A 22,823-nucleotide genomic window follows, 5' to 3' on the forward strand; every position below is an offset into this window, starting at 1 on the left:
GCCTTGAGGGATGAGGGACATGTTCCCAAGCTATTTGAGCCATATTTATATTGGACTCCTCCACTCACACACTTTAATAAAGTAGAAAAATCAGTACATTTGGAAAAATGTTAAGATATGACACATCTAAGGCTGGAGCAATAGCGCAGCGGGTACGGTGTTTGCCTTGCACGCAGCTGACCTAGGTTTGATTCCCAGCATCCCATATGGTCCCCTGAGCACCGCCAGGAGTAATTCCTGAGTGCATGAACCAGGAGTAACTCCTGTGCATCGTTGGGTGTGACCCAAAAAAGCAAAAAAAAAAAAAAAGATATGACACATCTAGGTGGGTAATGAGTATTTGATCAATACCTTCGCTTTTTTTTTTTTTTGAATAGTGGGAGTGTTAAACAATTTTATAAGCCTGAAATCATCAAACATTAAGTTTTCAGCATTATTAGTCATAGCAATTAGCTATCTGGTTACTTACAAGATTGTCCTGTCTGGAAAGGACCTGTCTAGAAAATTACAATATTGAAATTTGGTTAGATTCACTGCAGTCTATTCCAACAAGTATTACTATGTGTTTACTTCAAACCATCTTTTGTGTTAAATACTGAGGATGTAAATATAATACATGGACCTTTTCAAGTAGGAACACCTATAAATAATTAGTTCAAGGTAGGTATATACTGCTTGAACCATGAAAAAACAACTCATTGAGTGGTTAGGGAATTGGAGCATACTATTTATCAGGAAGTATTTTCAAAAGAATGGCATTGAGGCCTGAATCTTAGAAGATTTGGGTATTTTTAAGATGATTATTCTGGTAGGCTTAGCTGGTAGGCTTAGGTAAGGTAGGCTTTCTGTTCTCTGATTTTAGGCATAGAGAGCAGTAAGTGAACAAAGGCATAGGCATATAAAGGCATAGGCATATACAAAGATCAGTCATTCAGCATAAAGTGCCTCAGTTCATGGGAAGAATAGTAAGAGAAGAGTTTGAAAAGTAATGAGAAGAGGTCAAAGATAATAATGCAAATGTTAAAAGATATTAAAGAGGACCGTGTAATGGTGGGTAGTTTTTCCCCTTTTTCAAAGATAACAATTAATTGACCTTCAGTAAACTGTGGCAAACAGTACAGTTTGATATTTATGGTATATGTACACATTTGTGAAGCTATAACTGATGTCAAGACAGTGAACAGATAATACACATTCCAAAAGCCTCGTCTTGCCTTTATAAACCTCCATATCTGTCTTCAAGGAACCAGTGAACTACTGTATGCCATTTTGGGTAATGTTCAAAAAATAAGGGAACAGATGAGCCCAGGGTTTATATATTATCTTTTAATTTTTTAAAATTTAATTTTTATAAAGTTGTTCACAACTTTATTACATTTAATATTCCAATCCCACCACAGTACACCTTTTTACCATCATATTTTGAGTGTTTCCACCCAGACCCCCAAACCCTGCCCCCAAAGCAGGGTTTGGGGGTCTGCCCCCTAAATATTTTATTTTGTATTGCTTGTTACAAATAATCAGCTAAAAATAAAAAAAAAAAACCAAAAAAGTTTCCTCAGAAGAAAGTGTGTGAAGATCGTTGTATTTCATCCTGGAGCCATTAAGCCCTTGTATAAGAGATTACTAACATGTTGTTAAAGGTTGAGCCTTGTGTGCTTGTGTGTGTGTTTTGTGTGTTTGTGTGCGCATGTGTGTGTATAGACGCATTTTTCCTCCCCACTATTAGTTGCTTTCTACTTTACACCCCATCAAATGTGGTGTTCTAGTCTTGGTACATCTGTGGTGTACATTATGAGATGTTAATACAACCACATTCGTGGCCAGGTGCTCCAGGAATTCTAAAATTTTAACTATACAGCTAAGAGTAATTTAAAAAAATTTTTTAAAACTTGATGGTGACTTTGGGGTCCAGAGTCATCTCTGCAATGTGTTGCTCTCTTCTGAGCGATTTATTTGTGAGTCTCTGGATTATGGTTGTTATAGTTTAGATGGTGCTGGAGGCAGTTCGTGCGTATGACAGCCAAGCTACCGAAAGCACACGTAAATGGGGGAGGTAACTTGTTTCCGACTCCATGCCAGCCTGGGGATTTCATTCACAAGTCCCGCATACCTGGGTTTTTCAGCAGATTCACTCATGGATGAGGCTCATCTGAGCCTATGGAGATCAGACATGAACATGGCATTAATTGAATTCTGGAGGTTTTCATATGTCAGGGCAAGAAGGGGAACTCACCCACTTCTCTTTGGGTTGCCCCAGAAGAGACAGCCTGGCACAGGGTCCAGAGGCATATCTACAGCATATTGCCCTTTTTTTTTTTTTAAAGTTTTTACTTCTTTTCAGTGTAGATGCCTTATTTTGTTCTCTTCCCTTGTCAGATTTTTCAGTACTTCTGTAGATGAATCAGTTGAATAAAAGTAGTGAGAAAAATAACTTGCATCATTTTTGTTTTTTTTGTTTTTTTGTTTTTTTTTATAATTTATTTATTTATTGAATCACTGTGGGAAAAGTTACAGAGCTTTCAGGTTTAGGTCTCAGTCATGTAGATACCAAACACATTTCCCTTTACCAATACTCATTTTTAACCCCGAACCCCAATAGACCCCCACCTCCCACCCCTCCCAATTCTTTGTGAGGCAGATGAGTTCTAGTTAATACTCTATCTACTTTGACTAGATAGATTATTTCGATAGAAGATGCACAATTATTGTTTAGAGTTTACGACCCACCCCTCCCCCAATCAGACATGCTGAAACAGCGTTGTGAAATGATTTGCTTTCTACAACTTGGTTTAAGAATAAAATGATGTCGCGCGGCAGCTATCGCGGCCGCGTGGTTTTGAATTTCTGCTATTTTACTTATTGACCCTGGAAGAATTTCTATTAAAAGTTAGCTAGTTAAGAGATTGGTTTCTGTGCCCTGGAGTCGTGGCCGTGCCGGAGAGCCGCTCGTGGGGGGCAGCTGGCGACCTCGGTGGGGCGTGGGGGACGGCCCACAAAGCCCCCCTTCCCATGAGGTCCCCGCCGCTCCCCCGAGCCCGGCTCAAACCCGCTTTCCACAAGGCTCCCGTGCGGCCGCCATCTTTCTTTCCAGAGAGGAGCGGGCGGGCTGGTCAACGCCCTTCCCCCTCCGGGCAGGCTTGGTGGCGCGGATCAACACAAGTCCATTTGCTTTTCTGCTCCAAGCGGCTGGTTCTCTGTGCTAAGTCCTTGTGCCTCCGGGGCCGTGGCCGTGCCGGAGAGCCGCTCGTGGGGGGCAGCTGGCGACCTCGGTGGGACGTGGGGGACGGCCCACAAAGCCCCCCTTCCCATGAGGTCCCCGCCGCTCCCCCGAGCCCGGCTCAAACCCGCTTTCCACAAGGCTCCCGTGCGGCCGCCATCTTTCTTTCCAGACTAACTTGCATCATTTTTGATCTTGAGTAAAAAATTCAGTTTTTTTTTTTCATTAATTGAGCGTTTACTGTGGGATTTTTAAAGATACACTATGAGATTTAGATTTAGAAAATTCTTTTATAATTTGTTTTTTAAGTTGTTTGTATGAGGTTTTGATGTTGGATTTGTCAAATGCTTCATTTATGTGGTGAATTACATTGATTTCCAATGTTAACCTTGCTCATACTGGATAATCTCCACTTGGTCATTTTGTATTATTCGTTTTATATGTTGTTAGGCTTGCTAAATGTTTATAAAAAATTTGTATTTGTGGGCTAGAGAGATAGTATAGCAGGTCAGGTGCTTTCTTTGCAGGCAGCCAACCCGTTTTGATTGCCACCCCTCATATGATCCCCCAGCCCCACCAGAAGTGATTCCTAAGTGCAGAGCCAGAAGTAAGACCTGAGCACCACTGGATGTTGCCAAAAAACTTTTAAAAATGTTTGTGTTCATGAAGGAAATGAACGTAATTTTTTTTTTTAATTTTTATTAGTGAGACACCATGAGATAACACTTGTAGACTTACAAATTTTTGTGCTTGGGTTTCAATTATACAATTATACAACGATCAAATACCCATCCCTCCACCAGTGCCCATTTCCCACCACTGTGGATCCCAGTATCCTTCCCACCCCCCATACCCCCCATCCCTCCTCTGTGGCAGAGCATTCCCTTTTGTTCTCTCCTATTAGGTGCTGTGGTTTGCAAAAGAGGCAATGGGTGGCAATCATATTTGGTCTTTAGTCTACTTTCAGCATGCTTCTCTTTATTTGGTGTTCCCTTCTCTATCTGAGCTCCCTTTTTCCCTGGCATGTGTGGCTGGCCTCGAAGCCATGGAGTAAAATTCCTGGTACTAATCTCGGCCATTCTTGGGTGTTAGTCTCCTATTTTGTTACTTTATGTTCCCCAGATGAATGCAATCTTTCTATGTCTGTTCCTCTCTTTCTGAGTCATTTTATTAACATGATAACTTTCCATGTAGTACCACTTGTATGTAAATTTCATGACTTCATCTTTTCTAACAGCTACATAGTACTCCATTGTGTAAATGTACCAAAGTTTCTTTAACCAGTCATCTATTCTCGGGCACTCAGGTTTTTTCCAGATTCTGGCTACTGTAAAGAGTGCTGCAATGAACAAACAAGTGCAGATGTCACTTCGACTATACTTTTTTGCCTCTCTGGGATATATTCCCAGGAGTGATATTGCTGGGTCAGATGGGAGCTCAATTTCTAATTTTTTGAGAATCATCCATACTGTATTCCAAAAGGGCTTAACTAGTCGGCATTCCCACCAACAGTGAAGGAGTGTCCCTTTCTCGCCACATCCGCGCCAGCACTGGTTGCTTTTGTTCTTGTGGATGTGGGCCTGTTTCTGTGGTATGAAATGATATCTCATTGTGGTTTTGATCTGCATCTCCCTGATGATTAATGATGTGGAGCATTTTCTCATGTGCCTTTTAGACATTCGGATTTCTTCTTTGAGAAAGTTTCTGTTCATTTCATCGCCCCATTTTTTGATGGGGTTGGATGTTTTCTTCTTGTGGAGTTCAACTAGTACTTTGTATATCCTTGATATCAACCCCTTGTCAGATGTGTATTCGGCAAAGATCCTTTCCCGTTCTGTAGACTGTCTTTGTATTTTGGTCACTGTTTCTTTTGAGGTGCAGAAACTTCTTAGTTTAAGATAGTCCCATTTATCTATCTCTGTTTTCACTTGGTTGGCCAGTGGTGTGACATCTTTGAAGATACCATTAGCTTCAATGTCATGGAGGGTTTTACAAACTTTTTCTTCAATGTACCTTATGGATTCCGGTCTGATGTTGAGGTCTTTAATCCACTTTAATCTTCCTTTTGTACGTGGTGTTAGGCAGAGATCTGAGCCCAATTCTTTGCATGTAGCCATCCAGTTTTGCCAGCACAGTTTGTTAAAGAGGCTTTCCTTGCTCCACTTCACTTTTCTTGCCCCCTTATCAAAGATTAGATGGTCGTATGCTTGGGGAGAGATGTCAGTAAATTCAACCCTGTTCCATTGGTCTACAGCTCTGCCTTTGTTCCAGTACCATGCTGTTTTATTATTACTGCTTTGTAGTAGAGTTTGAAGTTAGGGAGGTTGATTCCTCCCATTTTCTTTTTCCCAAGAATTGCTTTAGCTATTCGTGGGGTCTTATTTGTTCCATATAAATTTCGGGTCTTTTTTTTTTTCTTTTTACACAACACGGCATAGTCTGGCAAACTCCCTGTGGCGTACCCAATATGCCAAATACCAGTAACAATGATGGGTCTCATTCTCCTAAAGAGCCTTGAATATAATCTCGGGGCTAGGATGAAGGAGACGTTACTGGGGCCTGCTCGAGGCAGTCGACGAATAACAGGATGATTTGTGATTTATGATAAATTTCAGGAGTGTTTGCTCCATTTCTTTGAAGAATGTCATGGGTATCCTAATAGGGATTGCGTTGAATTTGTACAGTACTTTTGGAAGTAATGCCATTTTAACAATGTTAATTCTCCTGATCCATGAACAGGGGGTATTTTTCCATTTCCTCATGTCCTCTTTTATTTCCTGAAGTAGCGTTTTGTAGTTTTCTTTGTACAGGTCCTTTACTTCCTTAGTCAAGTTGATTCCTAGGTACTTGATTTTCTGGGGCACAATTGTGAACGGGATTGTTTTCTTCATGTCACTTTCTTCTCTTTCACTATTTGCGTATAGGAAAGCCATGGACTTTTGGGTATTGATTTTATATTCTGCGACTTTACTATACAAGTCTGTTGTTTCTAGGAGTTTCTTGGTAGAGGTTTTAGGGTTCTCTAAGTATAATATCATATCATCTGCAAATATGAGAGCTTGATTTCTTCCTTTCTTACCTGGATGCCCTTAATGTCTGTTTCTTGCCTAATCGCTGTTGTAAGTACTTCCAGTACTATATTGAACAGCAGTGGAGAGAGTGGACATCCTTGTCTCGTCCCTGATCTTAGGGGGAAGGCTCTCAGTGTTTCCCCATTGAGGATAATGCTTGCTGTAGGCTTGTGGTAAGTAAAGTAAAGTAAAGGCCCTCCCATTGATCATCGATTTGCTCGAGCGGGCCCAGTAATGTCTCCATTGGAGACTTTGTTGTTACTGTGTCTGGCATATCGAATACATCACGGGGAGCTTGCCAGGCTCTGCCGTGCGGGCGAGATACTCTCGGTAGCTTGCCGGGCTCTCCGAGAGGGGCGAAGGAATCGAACTCTGGTCGGCCATGTTGGCTGCGTGCAAGGCAAACGCCCTCCCGCTGTGCTATCGCTCCAGCCCCTACCAGTAGGCTTGTGGTAGATGGCTTTAACTATATTAAGGAAAGTCCCCTCTGTCCCCATTTTGATGAGGGTTTTCATCATAAACAGGTGCTGGATCTTGTCAAATGCTTTTTCTCCGTCTATTGATATGATCATATGGTTTCTACCTTTGCTTTTGTTGATATGATGGATTATGTTGATCGATTTCTGAATGTTATACCATCCTTGCATCCCCGGGATGAATCCCACTTGGTCATGGTGTATGATCTTCTTGATGAGTTGTTGAATTATATTTGCTAGTATTTTGTTGAGAATCTTCGCATCTGTGTTCTTCAGGGATATCGTCCTGTAGTTTTCTTTTTTTCTTTCTTTTTTTTTTTTTTTTTTGCTTTTTGGGTCACACCCGGCGATGCACAGGGGTTACTCCTGGCTCTGCACTCAGGAGTTACCCCTGGCAGTGCTCAGGGGACCATATGGGATGCTGGGAATCAAACCCAGGTCGGCCGCGTGCAAGGCAAACGCCCTACCCACTGTGCTATCTCTCCAGCCCCTAGTTTTCTTTTCTTGTGGTGTCTTTGTTTCCTTTTGATATTAGAGAGATATGGGCTTCATAGAAACTGTTTGGGAGAGTTCCTGATTTTTCAATTTCCTGGAAAAGCTTGAGAAGGACTGGCAGTAGGTCCTCTTTAAATGGTTGGAAAAATTCGCTAGAGAATCCATCTGGACCTGGGCTTTTGTTTTTGGAAAGACTTTTGATTAGTTTCAATTTCCTTGATGTTAATAGGTCTATTCAGGTACTCTGTATCTTGATTCAGCTTTGGGAGATTATAGGAATCCAGGAATTTATCCATTTCTTCTAGGTTCTCTTGTTTCGTGGCATACAGACTTTCAGAGTAGTTTCTGATGATATTCGGGACTTTTTTGGTTTCTGTTGTGATATCCCCCTTCTCATTTCTGATTCGGTTTATTAGGGTTCTCTCTCTCTGTTTCTTTGTGAGTGTTGCTAGTGGTTTATCTATCTTGTTTATTTTCTTGAGGAACCAGCTCTTGGTTTCATTGATTTTTCAGATTGTTTCTTTGGTTTCCATGTCATTGATTTCTGCTCTAAGTTTTATGATCTCTTTTCTTCTGCCTGATTTAGGCTCTTTCTGTTGATCCTTTTCTAAGGTCTTCAGCTGTGAGGTTAAGTTGTTTATGTGCATCCTTCCTACAGTTCTAAGATATGCAGAGCTATAAATTTTCCCCTTAATATGGCTTTCGCTGCATCCCATAGTACGAACATAATATTTTAAGAAATTCTATTTAAATTTAGTTTTAGGGTATTTAATAGAATCTTTGGCCTCATAGAATGAGTTGAAAAATATCCTTTAATCTTTAATTTTCTGTTTGTAAATTTTATTTTATTTCTTCCTTACATGTTTTATAGAATTCATTAGTGAAATTATATTGCTTAGTGAATTAGAAGATTGTTTAAGGCGTCTGTATACTTAGAAATTCTTTGTCCTCTTACTAGCTATTCACGGATATTTGTGAACAGGAGGAGGGTGAAATTTGTATTGTTTGCACAATTTTAATGAATATAAGTGAGCAAATAAAAGGAATGTGAATGTTACAATAGACTGATGAGGAACAAATACTGCACAATTTTAAGACCAGGAAGGGAAATGGGTAATATCAAATCAGTATTTATAATCAAGGTTTAGAGGGTATATAAAATAACTGGATTTCATCAACTCCTAACTCTACACATCAATAATTAAGAATTCTTATGAGAAGGTGCGTGAATGGAGACAGTAAATAGGCAGACATCAATTGGTAATTAGGTAGCAGTTATAAAAAAAATTGAGAGGTAGTTTTTTATTTTGTTTTGTTTTGGGGTCATACCTTGCAGTGCTCAGGGGTTACTTCTGACTCTCCGTTCAGAATCATTTCTGCCAGTACTTGGTATGCTAGCTGTCAGACCCAGATCAGGTATGTGCAAGGCAAACGTCATACCCCCTGTACTATTAAGCTTTGGTTTCTGGTTTCTCACATTTTTTTCAGCATAACAAGTCCTCAGCAGCATCAACATGAAAATGACATTTCTTACTGTAAGTTTATTACATGGCAAACTGTGCTAAGAATGTTAGGATGTTATATATAGCTGAAGATATATTTCTGCCTTATGAAGTTGAGATTTGATAGGGCAGAGTATCATGTCGAGGGTTCACCCAGACAGGAAATAATCAATCTGGGATTCGAGCTTGCTCTATTTTTATAGTGCATCTGTTACTAATTTTACTATTTTAACTTTGCCATAGAAGAACCTTTTCATCCAGATTTTGTGCGGTTTTCTTCCTCCCTCCTTCCCTCCCTCCCTCCCTCCCTGCTTCTCTTCCTTCCTTCCTTCCTTCCTTCCTTCCTTCCTTCCTTCCTTCCTTCTCCTTTTTCTTTACCCTCTTCCTTTTCCTTTCTTTTTTCTTTGTGAAGCAAGAAAGTTTTTATTGAATCTTATTTAGAAAGATATAAGGGGAGAGAAAGGGAGAAGTGTGTGTTCAAGAAAGAACACAGGCTTTTTCCACAGTGGGTATAGGTAATCAAAGAAACATAGACAAGCAAGCAAGATACGTATTCAAGGGAGAACATGAACTTGAAGAGTAAGCTGTAGGGTTTTCTTTTTCTTTCTTTTTTTTTTTTTCATTTTTGCAAGGTACTAGGGATGGTGCCCAGGACCTCACATAAAGAAGGCATGATCTCTGCCACTCAGTCATATCCCCAAACTCTTGGTCAGAGTTGCTAGAGTAGCTCTTATTTAGTTAATGACTTTTAAGAATCTTTGAAATGAGAACTGTATTTTACACGACAGCTTCTACATGTATGTGTGCATGCTTTGTGTGTGTGTGTGTGTGTGTGTATGTGTGTGTGTGTGTGTGATGTTTGTTTAGTGGATTGCATTTTATGGAACTAAACTTGTTTTTGTTGTATATATATTTATATATATTTTCTATCGATTTTCTTCTCTTTCTAGTAGTCCACTAATGGGTAGCACTGTAGCACTGTCCTCCCATTGTTCATTGATATGCTCGAGCGGGCCCAGTAACGTCTCCATTGGGAGATTTGTTGTTACTGTGTTTGGCTTATCCAATACGTCACAGGTGGCTTGCCAGGCTTTGCCATGCAGGCCCAGTAGCTTGCCGGGCTCTCTGAGAGAGGTGGAGGAATTGTGCAAGGCAAATTCCCTACTGCTGTGCTATCGCTCCAGCTATAATGGGTACAGTTACAAATTTGAAAAGAATTTTGAATAGCAGAAGCTGAAGAGCTGTAGACAGATTGGAGAACATTGTAACTAAACGTGTGTGTATGTGAGGAGAGCTATTGGAGTGGGGAGGAGGAGATATAAATTACCATTTTGATTGATATTTGGAATTTCTGACTGCTTATACGAAGTTGATTGCTTTTAAAATGTTGGTTTTTAAAAGGTAGACTTCAGTAATATTTTTTGTTTGTTTTTGAAAGCTCTCTGATCCTTCTGATTTACCAAGGAATGCCTTTAGAATTTTTACCATTCTTGTGGAATTTTTATGTATTGAGCATATTGATTATGCTTTGGAGACAGGTCTTGCTGGTAAGTATATTTGTGTTAACTCCTTTGATCCCATTTGATTAAATTTATATGTACAATTTTTAAAGCATATTTTATCTCATATACTGTAAATTCAGCAGTGTAATGAACAGTTCTTTTTGAGGTTCTATAATGCCAGGATTTTTCAGGTACTAAAAAGCTGTAAAATGATCTCTTCATATTACTTATATTTAGCAGGGCAGGGATAAACTACTTAAGTCCTTCAGTTGAATAGCAGAGTATAGTACAGTGCTATAAGTTATAAAATATTAAGGAAACAAAGTGATAGTAGTTAATAATTAAAGGACTTGAGTAATATAAGTATAGAGGGGGGAAATATTCCAAATTAAGTCTATAAGGAGTAAATTTAAAATTGTTTTAAATGTTTTTTCCTTTGGTCTTTTATACCGGAATAGTATAATAATGTTTTATTCCTTAAATTCTCCTCTCAGTAATCTAATTGTCCTCATAACCAACCTGCCTATCAGTATGTTACATTTTAAATTTGACATCTGAAATGAAACTTCCATCTTTCACCTAAACCTAGTTTCATCCATTCCTTAACATATCTTTCAAAGGAATTGCTGTTTATTTGAAGTCCCAAATTCAGGAATTACCCTAATTCTCCTTTTCCATCAACCCAATAGTCTTTCAGCAGATCCTTTTAGTATATTTTCAATAAAACTCAAATACATCTTACTTTTTTTGTCTGTGTTGATGCCTCCCAAATTAAACACCATCTGTTCATATCTTATTTCCGAACATTCGTATCTTATTTTCCTGTGTACATTTCTTCCTCTGTATATCTTCCTCCACATAATAGATTGATTAAAGTTTTCATGAAGACCCTTCAGTGATTTCCTTTTCTTCTTAAAGAAAAACAGACATTTTATAAAGCCTGGCTTTGGTTTGGTTTGTATTTGGGGACCACACCTACCTATGTTGGGGCCACTACCAACATATGTAGGTGTGGATTATTCCTGATGTAGTCATCTTCATCGTATACTGCCCTCACTCACCATCTTGTACGTTTCTCACTGCCTCAGTCATTCTGACCTGCATCCATTTCTTTTACTTGCTCAGACTCTTTTTAAAAAATTAATTGAATAAAGTTGTTCACAATGATTTATTGCATAAAATATTCCAACACCATTGTTTCCAGTTTCCCCAACTACCACCTAAGTCTGCCCCAATAGCATGCCCTAAATAATTTATTTTGTATTATTTATTATGAGTATTTCACTAAAAATTGTCCAAAAAAAAAGGTTTCCTTACAATAAAGTGTGTGAAGATTCTTGTATCTAACCCTGGAACAACTAGGCCCTTATATAAGAAGTTACTAACACTTATGTTACAGGTTAAGCCTGTGTGTTAATATTTTCTTGATTGAGATTGGTTGCCTTCTACTTTACATCCCCTCTAATGTGGTGTACTACTCCTGGTTATATTGCAGTGATACAGAGTATGAGATGTCACATGGCTGCATGCTCCAGAAATTCTAAAATTTTGAATAGGGTGTTACAATTGAAGGGTTTTTTTTTGTTTTGTTTTGTTTTTGCTTTTTGGGTCACACCTGGTGATACACAGGGGTTACTCCTGGCTTTGCACAGGAATTTGCACTCGGGAATTACTCCTGGCGGTGCTTGAGGGACCACATGGGATGCAGGTAATCAAACCCAGGTAGAGCTCATGCAAGGGAAACGCTCTACCTGCTGTACTATCGTTCCAGCCCTGAAGTTAAAATTTTAACTGGATGGTGACTTTGGGGTCTGGAAGCATCTCTGCATCTTGTTGATCTCTTTCGAGATTTATTTGTGAATGTCTGAATCATGGCCAGTTAATAAGTTTATATGGCACCGGAGGCAGTTCATGGGTGTGACTGCCAGGCTCCCAGAAGAATAGGAGGAGGGGGAGAGAGGATCCTTTACTATCCTGACTATGACTGTCCTTGACTATTGTGATTATGACTTGTTCAGGCTTTTTACCTTTGTTTTTTCTCTATCTTAAAAGTCCTTTTTTGTTCTCAGATAGACTTTTTTTTGAGTCTTCACATCTCAACTAAGATACCACCTTTTCAGAGAAGCCTTTATTATCATTCTAGCTGAAATAGACCTTTCCCAGCATAGCCATTTAGTGTTTCATCACTAAATGGCTTTTTTCATATCACTTTTCAGAGTGAATTTTTCATCTGTTAATATCTGCCTCTTCATCTAAATAAATGTATTCAGCACACACTGAGTGCTTGCTTCTGTGCTGCTGTTGCTTATATTCCTGAGGAAAAGATAGACAAATGGTAAAGAAGCACAGTGAAGAGAGTAATGATGAAGTGGTGTGGGTAGATTAGGGACAGAGGACTTTCTAAGAAAAGATGATTACAGAAGAAGTTCTCTGAGGTGATAAACAAAACTGAGCTGCATGAAGTGAGGGAGTAAACTGAATATAGGGAGAAAGTGTCTCTGAGATGAAAACAGTAGTTTAAGTTTTTATGACTAGGATGCTAACTTGTTTTATTCTCTTACAGTCTAACACCTAGAAAGGACAGATACTTAAAATTTCCTTAGCGACTATATAAAACCATCATTCCATAAGGGTTTTTTTTAATATTCAGACAGTCAATAAGTTTTTAACCATAAAATGTATTATCCATAATGCAGTAACAATAACTGATCTTACCTATTCTTTACATAGTTTTTCATAATCTAGATAAGTGTTATACCCTGCTTTGTTTTTTTTCAACTTACAGTGTGCTTCTAACCTCAGTATTTAAAACTTGCTTTCTCAAATTTTTCATTTGTTTTGAAATAATATTTATAAAGATATGAAAAGTATGGCTGGAGAGATAGTATAGCAGGTTAGACATTTGCTTTGCAGTTGGCCTGCCTGGTTCACTCCCCAACAGTCCATATGGTTCCCCTAAGCTTGCCAGGAGTGGTCCCTGAGCAGAGCCAGGAGTAAGCCCTGAGCACAGCCATGTGTGGCCATAAAACAAAAAAGTAAATAAATGAAAAATGACTTGAATTTAAAAATAAAGTGTAAAGTAATTTTTATTGAGTAATTTATATTGCATTTTCATTAATAGCAGTACTATCAATTTGGAAAGGTTTAGGAATATTCCTGGTAGGATGACAACTTACAGCTATTAACTTTATATTGCAATAATTTCAAAGGATTGCTTATAATTCTATTATGCATATACAAGTTTACCCATCACTTATAGTAAGCTATCTTGTTTCTTTATAGGAATTTAATAATGTAAATAATACTAAAATGTACATAACAATGCTTGGTGAGTTTTTATTCTGAATTATTATTACTAGTTTTGGGGCCAGGCTGGAGCACAGCAGGTAGGGCCTTTGCCTTGCACGTGACCAATGAGGGTTCAATTCTTCCACCCCTCTCAGAGAGCCCAGCACGCTACCAAGAGTATCTGGCCCGCACAGCAAAGCCTGGCAAGCTACCCATGGCATATTATTTGATATGCCAAAAAGAATAACAACAAGTCTCACAATGGAGACGTTACTGGTACCCGCTGGGGCAAATCGATGAACAATGGGAGGACAGTAACAGTGAATATGTACTAACATTTTTCTCATTTCTCCTGGTGTCTTTAATTTTTATACTTATTGTTGATTTTGTCTCTTTTAAACATCAAAAATCCTTATCTGTAAAGAAATGTAAGTATTAAACATTCATTTTGTTCCTATGAATAATTTTTATCATTTATGTATTTTAATAAAAACAGAAAAATGACGGATAAATTCTCTGAGATCAGCTTTCTCTTTTGGAGACAGAATGTGAAGTGACTTGAACACTATGCTGATAATTAGTATTCTTTAGGAGGAGAATTTATTTATTTATTTATTTATTTATTTATGGCCTCATCCAACAGTGTTTAGGTCTTAACTCTAGTCTCTACATTCAGAGATCACTCCTGGTAGGCTCTGGGAGCAATGGGGTGGGGTCTGGGGGACTGAGAATTGAACCTGGGTCAGCCTTGTGCAAGACAAACCCTTATCCCGCTGTACTATTGCTCAGCCCCCAATATAATTTATTTTATTTTTTGTTTTTGGGGAGGCCTCACTGCTGTGCCCAAGCTAACTACTAACTCTGCCCCCAGAGATCACTTCTGGTGGCACTTGGGTGACAATATATGGTGCTGGGGATTAGCTGTGTGCAAGACAGGCACCTTAACTGCTCTGCTATCTCCCTGACCCTTTGAATAACTTCAAGGAAATAATGAAAAGAGTATAGTGAGTGAAATGTGTAAGTTTACATGCGTTATTATGGCAACGATGTATGACAAAATGAAAATATGTTATCAAGAAACCATTAAGAAAATTGTTTTATCAGATAAGCAGGCCTAGTTATAAGAAAAGTGGGAAAATTTCTTCATGATTCATGCAAATTATTAGGCTTGAGTTAGAAAGAGATGGAGAAGATACAGTCTAGTTTGATTCATTTATTAATTTATTTTTCAGTTTATCTCAAATAATGAAGGCAGTGAAAATTGGACATAACAAGAATTATTATTGTTTTTTGGGCCGCACCACGTGGTACTTAGGGCTTAAATCACACCTGGCTGTGCTCAGGATTTTACTCCTTGCTCTGCACTCAGGTGACAGTATGGGATGCTGGGGATCAAGCCTGAGTCAACTGCATGTATACAGAAGCCATACCTGTTTTTCTGTCTCCCCATCCCCCGGAATAATTTTGGATATATTTCATTAATCTCAATCAAGCTTAAATTTACTCTTCTATTTATAAAAATAATTGATTATTTAAAATTTAATTCTTTTGTATACTTCCGTATTTTAGGAATTCCTTCTTCAGATTCTAGGAATGCAAATCTGTATTTTTTGGATGTTGTGCAACAGGCCAATACAGTTTTTCATCTTTTTGACAAGCAGTTTAATGATCACCTTATGCCACTAATAAGGTTAGTCACATCTTATTTTCATCAATACTTACATGATATTATAATATGCTTATCTTGTTAAATTTTAAAAGTAATGCATGCTTACAAAAAGGTATACAGGACAGTATATCTGTCCTGTATGAAATTAAAAAGTAAAAGAAATTTTGCTTCTTCACGTTTCTGTTTATCTTTGTCTGTGGTATTATCATTTGTAAAGGCTGAATCTGTTGTAAACCTAAATATGCCAAAGAGGAGCTCTGTGACAGTCATAAAGTTTGATCTTTTTTAGAATATCTACTAGGCACTCTACTTTTACACATGTTCCACAGTGTAAAGACAATAAAAGTTATATGGAACGGATTTTGATGAGGTATTAACATTTGTCTGATATCCTAATGTCAATTTATGGGAATTTTAAAGCATGTAAGAATTAGTGTGTCATGAGCATACTTTATGAAATTTACATGTAATAAAATGTGTTAAGAAATTAGTTAGGGACGAGAGAGCTAGTAGATTGTATAGAACTCCTGCTCTGCATGTGATTGAACCAGGCTCAATCTTCAGTAACGCATATAGTCTCCCAGGCCCCACCAGGAGTGATTTCTTGAGTGCAGAGCCAGGAGTAAACCTTTGAGCTGGGTATAACCCCAAAACCCCCAAAACTACTAATCTAGAAACATTCTTAATGTTAACTTGTGATCTTTGAGAAGAAACTTTATATCTCTTCTCAACACTACCTTTCCACCACACACACCATTTTTTTTCTTCTTACAATGATGCTGGTTGCACATATTTGGTTACTATGCTCACCAGAGGTTACAGATCTGGTTGCGATGCCTACACACTTGGCTGCAGGTGCTGCAAAGGTAATATTCCTCTGATTGTACTGCTTATACACATTAATGGTTGTAGTCCTCTGGAAATCTCTGTAAAATCACACATGTGTTTACCAGAGGTTGCATTCCTGATAGTAGTGCTGCATATCTGTAGTTGTTGAGCTTACTGGAATCATAATTTTTTAATTTTTGTTTCTTCTCATATATCTGTGTGCTGGAGGTTGCACACCCTGTTATTTGCCAGCAATCCCAGACAGCAGGGCTACCAGGACCATGCCAGGACCACTGGGGAAGTTGGGTGTGGTGCAGGGGCCTGCGGGAGGTGTGGTTAGGAGCAGAGGGCAGCACTGGGGATGGAACTCATAGCTGCATGCTTGCATGGCCTCTGTGTTTTTAGCAGCTGAGTTCCCTTGGCCTTGGAAATTTTAAGAGCTGTAGCACTGTCCTCCTGTTGTTCATCGATTTGCTTGAGTCAGCACCAGTAATGTCTCCATTGTGAGACTTATTACTGTTTCTGGCATATCGTATACACCACAGGTAGCTTGCCAGGCTCTACCATGCGGGTGAGAGATTCTCAGTAGCTTGCCGGGCTCTCTGAGAGGGGCAGAGAAATCGAACCTGGGCGACCCAGGTTGGTCACGTGCAAGGCAAACTCCCTACCCGCTGTGCAAATGCAAAAAGAGTTTGCATTTATTTGGATTGTACATTCCTTAATATTTTCAGTGTTTTAGAAAGCAACATTTAAAACGCAACTATGATTAACAATTTGTTATTTTAATGCAGGAAAACTAAATATAATTGCATTGACTGTTAATCTTGAAATCTAATAAGTATTTAAAGATTAACTATATTCTTAATACTCTGGTTTTACCTTGTGGATTTTTTTTATATCACATGTTTAATTTAAAACAATTTCAAATTCCCAAATCATTCAGAATTTTAAAAATCATGTTCATATTCTTACAGATGTCTCTTAGGACATAAAAACAAATCTAAACCTTTTAACTTGTTAATTTTTCTTAGTGATAATTATAATGTATTGGACAAAGTGAATGCTAATTAACTACTTTGCCATTCATATCCTTCTTGGGTTTGTGAGCAAATTAATATAGTATGTTTTTGTATTGAATATTTATAAGTGTATGTAACAATATATGTTATTCCAGTGTATGGAAAAACAGAATTGTATGGTTATTAATAATGATTTTTTTCTAAACATTTGATAGCTCTTCTCCAAAATTATCTGAATGCCTTCAGAAGAAAAAAGAAATAATTGAACAAATGGAGATGAAACTGGATACTGGCATTGATAGGCAAGTTACTGGTTTCACCTTTTTTTTTTAAATTGTAGAAATACCATTAAAGGAGCATAAAAATGGTTTATTATCTTAATATGTATTGGAATGTTGTTTTTATTGGATTGCTTAGTTATTTCTCGAAGTTATTATATTGTATTTACTTTAACATCAAGATTTAATTTATAACCATTTTAGTCAGTTCCCTCCTCCTTTGTACACATGCACATACAAACTAAAAAATGGTATGGAGTCCAGAGAGATAGTATGCTGAGCAGGGCCCTTGCCTTACACATGTCTGATCTGGATTCAATCCCTGGCACTCCATATCATTCCTGAGCACTTCTAGGAGTGAGCCCTGAGTTTGCCCTGTATGTCCCCCCAAAATGAGTCAGAAATATGATATAAAGATCTATATATATATATATTTTTTTTTTTTTTTTTGCTTTTTGGGTCACACCTGGCGATGCACAGGGCTTACTCCTGGCTCATGCACTCAGGAATTACTCCTGGCGGTGCTCAGGGGACCATATGGGATGCTGGGAATCGAACCCAGGTCGGCCACATGCAAGGCAAACGCCCTACCCACTGTACTATCACTTCAGCCCCAAAAAGATCTGTATTTTTATTTACAGTTTCCAGACTTGTATTTGAAATGTTTTCAATAAATACACCAAATTTTAAAAATAATTCCTAGTAAGTGAATTTGTAAATTCTACTATAAATTTTTTAATTGCTTCTTAGTTAGTACTGTATCACTGTTATCCTGTTGATCATTGATTTACTTGAGCAGGCACCAGTAACATCTCTATTCATCCCAGCCCTGAGATTTTAGCAGCCTCTCCTTACTCGTCTTTCCCTATGCTGCCATATTGGACGCTCTTTTCAGGGTCAGGGGAATGAGACCTGTTATTGTTACTGTTTGTGGCTTATCGAATACACCCCGGGTAGCTTGCCAGGCTCTGCCATGCACCTATTAGTTAATTGCTTATAATTCTAAAAAGAAGGGTTGCTGCTTTTTTTGAGACGGTGGTAGGAATATATTTTGCTGATGATTATAACAGCTATCGTTTATAAAGCATAGTTCAAGAGTCAGATACTATAGCTATATTATTTCACATTTTAGGTAGGAAGTATTTCCATTTTACAGATGAAGGACAGAGACTTAATGATATAATTTGTTCAGCATCACACATTTTAAGGTAGTACTCATTCTAAAGCCCATGCTACTTGGTTTGGGTTTGTCTTTACTGTAATTCTATTCAAGGAAACATATTAGAATGCATATTGTATATATGCTGTTGTAAGAATATCTGAAATTCAGTAAAATTTATGAAAAGAACTTTCATTGAACTATAACAATAAATTACTTGAAATTCACCTCCCAGTTGTTTTCTCACAAGATCAAGAACAACCAGAGTATATGATAAGGAAAAATAAAATTGAAGAATAAAGCTGGAAAAATAGAGATATTTATAATATTACTCATATTAGTTTGCTGAATAATTGGCTTCTTTTTAAGAAACTTAAAGTGCATTCTTTCCTTTTGTTTTTAGTTTTTAGTTTTTTTTTAACATTTTGCATATATTGAACTTCATTAAATGTTATCCTGTGTAATACAATCACATTATATTTATCACTTTCAAAAGTTTATTTTCCTAATCTAAATTTCTGACGTAAATGTAAGATAACTTTGGGGCTGAAGAGATATAGTATACTACGTAGGACATGTGTGTGTCCAACCCACATTCTATCTGTGACACTATATATGGATCCCTGAGCCTAGTCAGGAGGGATCCCAGAGCACAGAGCTGGGAGTAAGCCCTAAGCACAGCAAGTCTGGCCCAAAAATAATCAAACAAAAACTAAGATAGTTTTGCTTAGAATATTTGAAAATGATTTTGGCAAGGGGCCTGAGGGTGAGATTGGATACATTAGACCTTTAGAACTACATTAATATACATTTTTTTTACTATCTTAATATATATTAATTTTGTATTTTAGTTTAAATCTATTTCCAAGTCTTTAAATTTCTTGATTAACTGAAAATGACAGTTGTCTATAGTGATTTCTTGAATTTGTAATCATCATCTACTACTGTTCATTGGGGTAAAAGGTAAACTAAGCATTTATCTGTTTCCCTGCTTCTGTTTTCAAACTATTAACCATCTACTGTTAGGCCAAAACTCTGTGGCCTTTATAGCTCACATTCATCATCTTCCGTTATTGCTCTTGTTGCTCAATCCTTTATATCAGACCATTCATTCATGGAGCATTTATTTTTTTTTTTCTACTGTTGTATATGTGTGTGATTGGTTTGTTTTCTTGATCACCTCTAGCCACTTACTCCTGTATCTGACTGGACTTTTTTTACATTGAAAACAAAAATCTTTGAACATAAAGATCCTGCTTGGTGCTTACAACCTTGTTTCCATTCTGTATGCCGTTTTCTGATCTCAGCAGAAATTCTAGACCTTAGCGTCTTCATCATTTGTCAATCTGTTACCTTTTCCTGCTTTTCCTATTCATCTTTATGCTTAGATTATTAATTCCATGCCTTGAATAGCCCCTCATAATTGTCCTAAAATCCATTTTATTACCATTTCTAAACTCTGATTCATTATAGTTTCTCTATTTTTTTGTAGGATCAGAGTAGGGCTCTGCAGGTATGCTGGGGACCACTAAGGCTACCAAAATTGTGTAATGGAGACCACATGATGTGCGGTTTGAACCCAGGGTCATATGTATGTCAGGCCTCATTATAGTCTCTTATTCCCTTAACTGGGCTGGAGCGATAGCATAGCGGGTAGGGCGTTTGCCTTGCACGCAGCCAACATGGCCGACCTGAGTTCGATTCCTCCGCCCCTCTCTGAGAGCCCGGCAAGCTACCGAGAGTATCCCGCCCACACGGCAGAGTCTGGCAAGCTACCCATGACGTATTCGTTATGCCAAACACAGTAACAAGTCTCACAATGTTACTGGGCCCGCTCGAGCAAATCGATGAACAACGGGAGGACCGTGACTGTGATTCCCTTAACTGGGTGGCCAATTACTGTTAGATTACTTAAACATAAGTGATGCTATTATAATCTCTTGCTCTTATATCTCAGTAGGGTCTTTGGTACTGCTTGTCCCAGCCTCCTGCTTGTGCTGAGACTGAAAGGTTAAATTTGGGAAACTCAATTATTCTTCCAAACCTTGGCATTTGAAAATTGTTTGCTTGTTTGTTTTGGGGCCTCATTCAGCGATACTCAGGAGTCTCCTGGCTCTGGGCTCAGGAATTACTCCTATTGGTGCTTGGGGCTACCACATGGGATGCCAGGAATTGAACCTGGGTCTGCCATGTGCAAAGTAAACACCTTACTTGCTATACTATCACTCCAGTTCTCCAAACCCTGGTATTTTTTTTATAAGCCTGCCCTCCTGCCCTCCTTTTTAAGCATCTCTCCATGTAGCTTTCTTTCTTATTAAAAATTTCTATTATAATTTAGACAACATAGTTAAAATACTGTTATGGTTCCGATGTACGTTTACTACACCTCACCACCACCAAGCACTGCAGGTAGGACATTTGTCTTGTATGCGGCTGACCCAGATTCGATTCCTCTGTCCCTCTCAGAGAGCCCAGCAAGCTACTGAGAGTGTCCTGCCCGCAAGGCAGAGCCTGGCAAGCTCCCTGTGGCGTATTCCATATGCCAAAAACAGTAACAAGTCTCACAATGGAGACGTTACCGGTGCCTGCTCGAGAAAATCGATGAACAACAAGAGGACAGTGCCACAGTGCTACACCACCACCAAAGGTGTCAGGACCCTGTTAACACTATTCCTGTGTCACCTCTTTAGTCTGCCTTTTCTTGCCTCCTCACACTCTTCCACGTCCTCCTCTATTGCTTACTTAGTAATCTTGAGTTTTGTATCTTACATTGGGGAGTGGGGGGGAGGTGGGGCTGGTGTGTGTGTGTGTGTGTGTGTGTGTGTGTGTGTGTGTGTGTTTCACTTTTTTTTTTTTTTTGCTTTTTGGGTCACACCCGGCAATGCACAGGGGTTACTCCTGGCTCTGCACTCAGTAATTACTCCTGGTGGTGCTCAGGGGACCATATGGGATGCTGGGAATTGAACCTGGGTTGGCCGCGTGCAAGGCAAACACCTTACCCGCTGTGCTATCGCTCCAACCCCCACATTGTTCTTTTAAGGGAGTCTGAGGAGCAAGGAAAAGAGAGGGTCCCATAAATAAGATTTTCTTCAAATAGATTTTAGACAAATTAATTTTTGCCTTTTTATTTGAAGGGAAACAATAAAACCCAATAGCTCTCTGACAACAGGACCTGGAATTAACTTTTTTCTAAAATCAAAGATACATGGTAGCAAAATGGTTTGTTAATTTGGTACAAATGTAAAAATGTAAACAGACTTAATGGATCAAGTAGATTGTATTTTCCATTCTGTAGGACATTAAATTGTATGATTGGACAGATGAAGCATATCTTAGCTGCAGAACAAAAGAAAACAGACTTTAAGCCAGAAGATGAAAACAATGTTCTGATTCAATATACTAATGTAAGTAAAATGATTCAATTTACTAGTAAGAATATCTGCCTTGTTACTACTTTTGTTAACATTTTCATTGGTGCATCTTTCTGGATGCTTTCTTTTTCTCTTTCTTAGAGATTAATGAGAAACTGGAATTTAAGTTGTATACACATTTCTATATAATAAATGCAGAAATAATTTTACAGGCCTGTGTTAAAGTCTGTGCTTATGTAAGAAAGCAAGTAGAGAAGATTAAAAATTCCATGGATGGGAAGAATGTGGATACAGTTCTGATGGAACTTGGAGTACGTTTTCATCGACTTATTTTTGAGCATCTTCAACAATATTCCTACAGCTGTATGGGTGGCATGTTAGCAATTTGTGATGTTGCTGAATATAGGAAGTGTGCCAAAGACTTCAAGGTATGTATACACAGATAATTGTATTATAAATAACCTAAAGAATATGTTAGACCATTCAAAACTTGTACCTGCAGGCTCTAGAGAATAGTACAGGGGATAGGGCATTTGTTTTGCACACAGTCAACCTGGTTTCCATCCCCAGAAACCCATATGATAACCTTAGCACCACCAGGAGTAATATATGAGTGCAGAGTCCGGAGTAACCCCTGAGCATCGTGGGCTGTGGCCCCAAAACCAAAATAATAATTTTTAAAAATAAAAAAAAATTGTACTAAGTCATTACTAGAAAGTTTATAACTTTGTTGATGTTGTAGTGAGATGGATCTAACATTTCCTCCTTCAAAAACTTTTTATTTTCATTAGTAACAAATTGACTTGAATTTTATTTTAAATAAAGCTATATTTCAGGTTTGTAGACCAAATAACCTTACTCTTTAACTAACACAGCTTATGTCACACATAAGCATGTTCTTTCTTAATGTACACTCTGAAATAAGTTTTCTTTATAAAGTTTAAA

The 22,823-nt window shown here is 38.2% G+C and overlaps 1 protein-coding gene across 1 annotated transcript in view; it reads left to right on the top strand.

Moving 5' to 3' along the window:
- Nucleotides 1–22,823, top strand: part of EXOC5 (exocyst complex component 5) — a 70,235-nt gene that overhangs the window by 44,915 nt on the left and 2,497 nt on the right. The window contains exons 13-17 of the mRNA XM_056133841.1: nucleotides 10,203–10,311; nucleotides 15,124–15,244; nucleotides 17,286–17,372; nucleotides 21,803–21,911; nucleotides 22,091–22,306. Coding sequence (XP_055989816.1) covers nucleotides 10,203–10,311; nucleotides 15,124–15,244; nucleotides 17,286–17,372; nucleotides 21,803–21,911; nucleotides 22,091–22,306 — 642 coding nt within the window. The remainder of the gene's footprint in view (nucleotides 1–10,202; nucleotides 10,312–15,123; nucleotides 15,245–17,285; nucleotides 17,373–21,802; nucleotides 21,912–22,090; nucleotides 22,307–22,823) is intronic.

Source organism: Sorex fumeus, unplaced genomic scaffold (genome assembly GCF_029834395.1).
Source record: "Sorex fumeus unplaced genomic scaffold, SorFum_2.1 ptg000098l, whole genome shotgun sequence".
In the NCBI taxonomy this organism is placed as follows: domain Eukaryota; kingdom Metazoa; phylum Chordata; class Mammalia; order Eulipotyphla; family Soricidae; genus Sorex; species Sorex fumeus.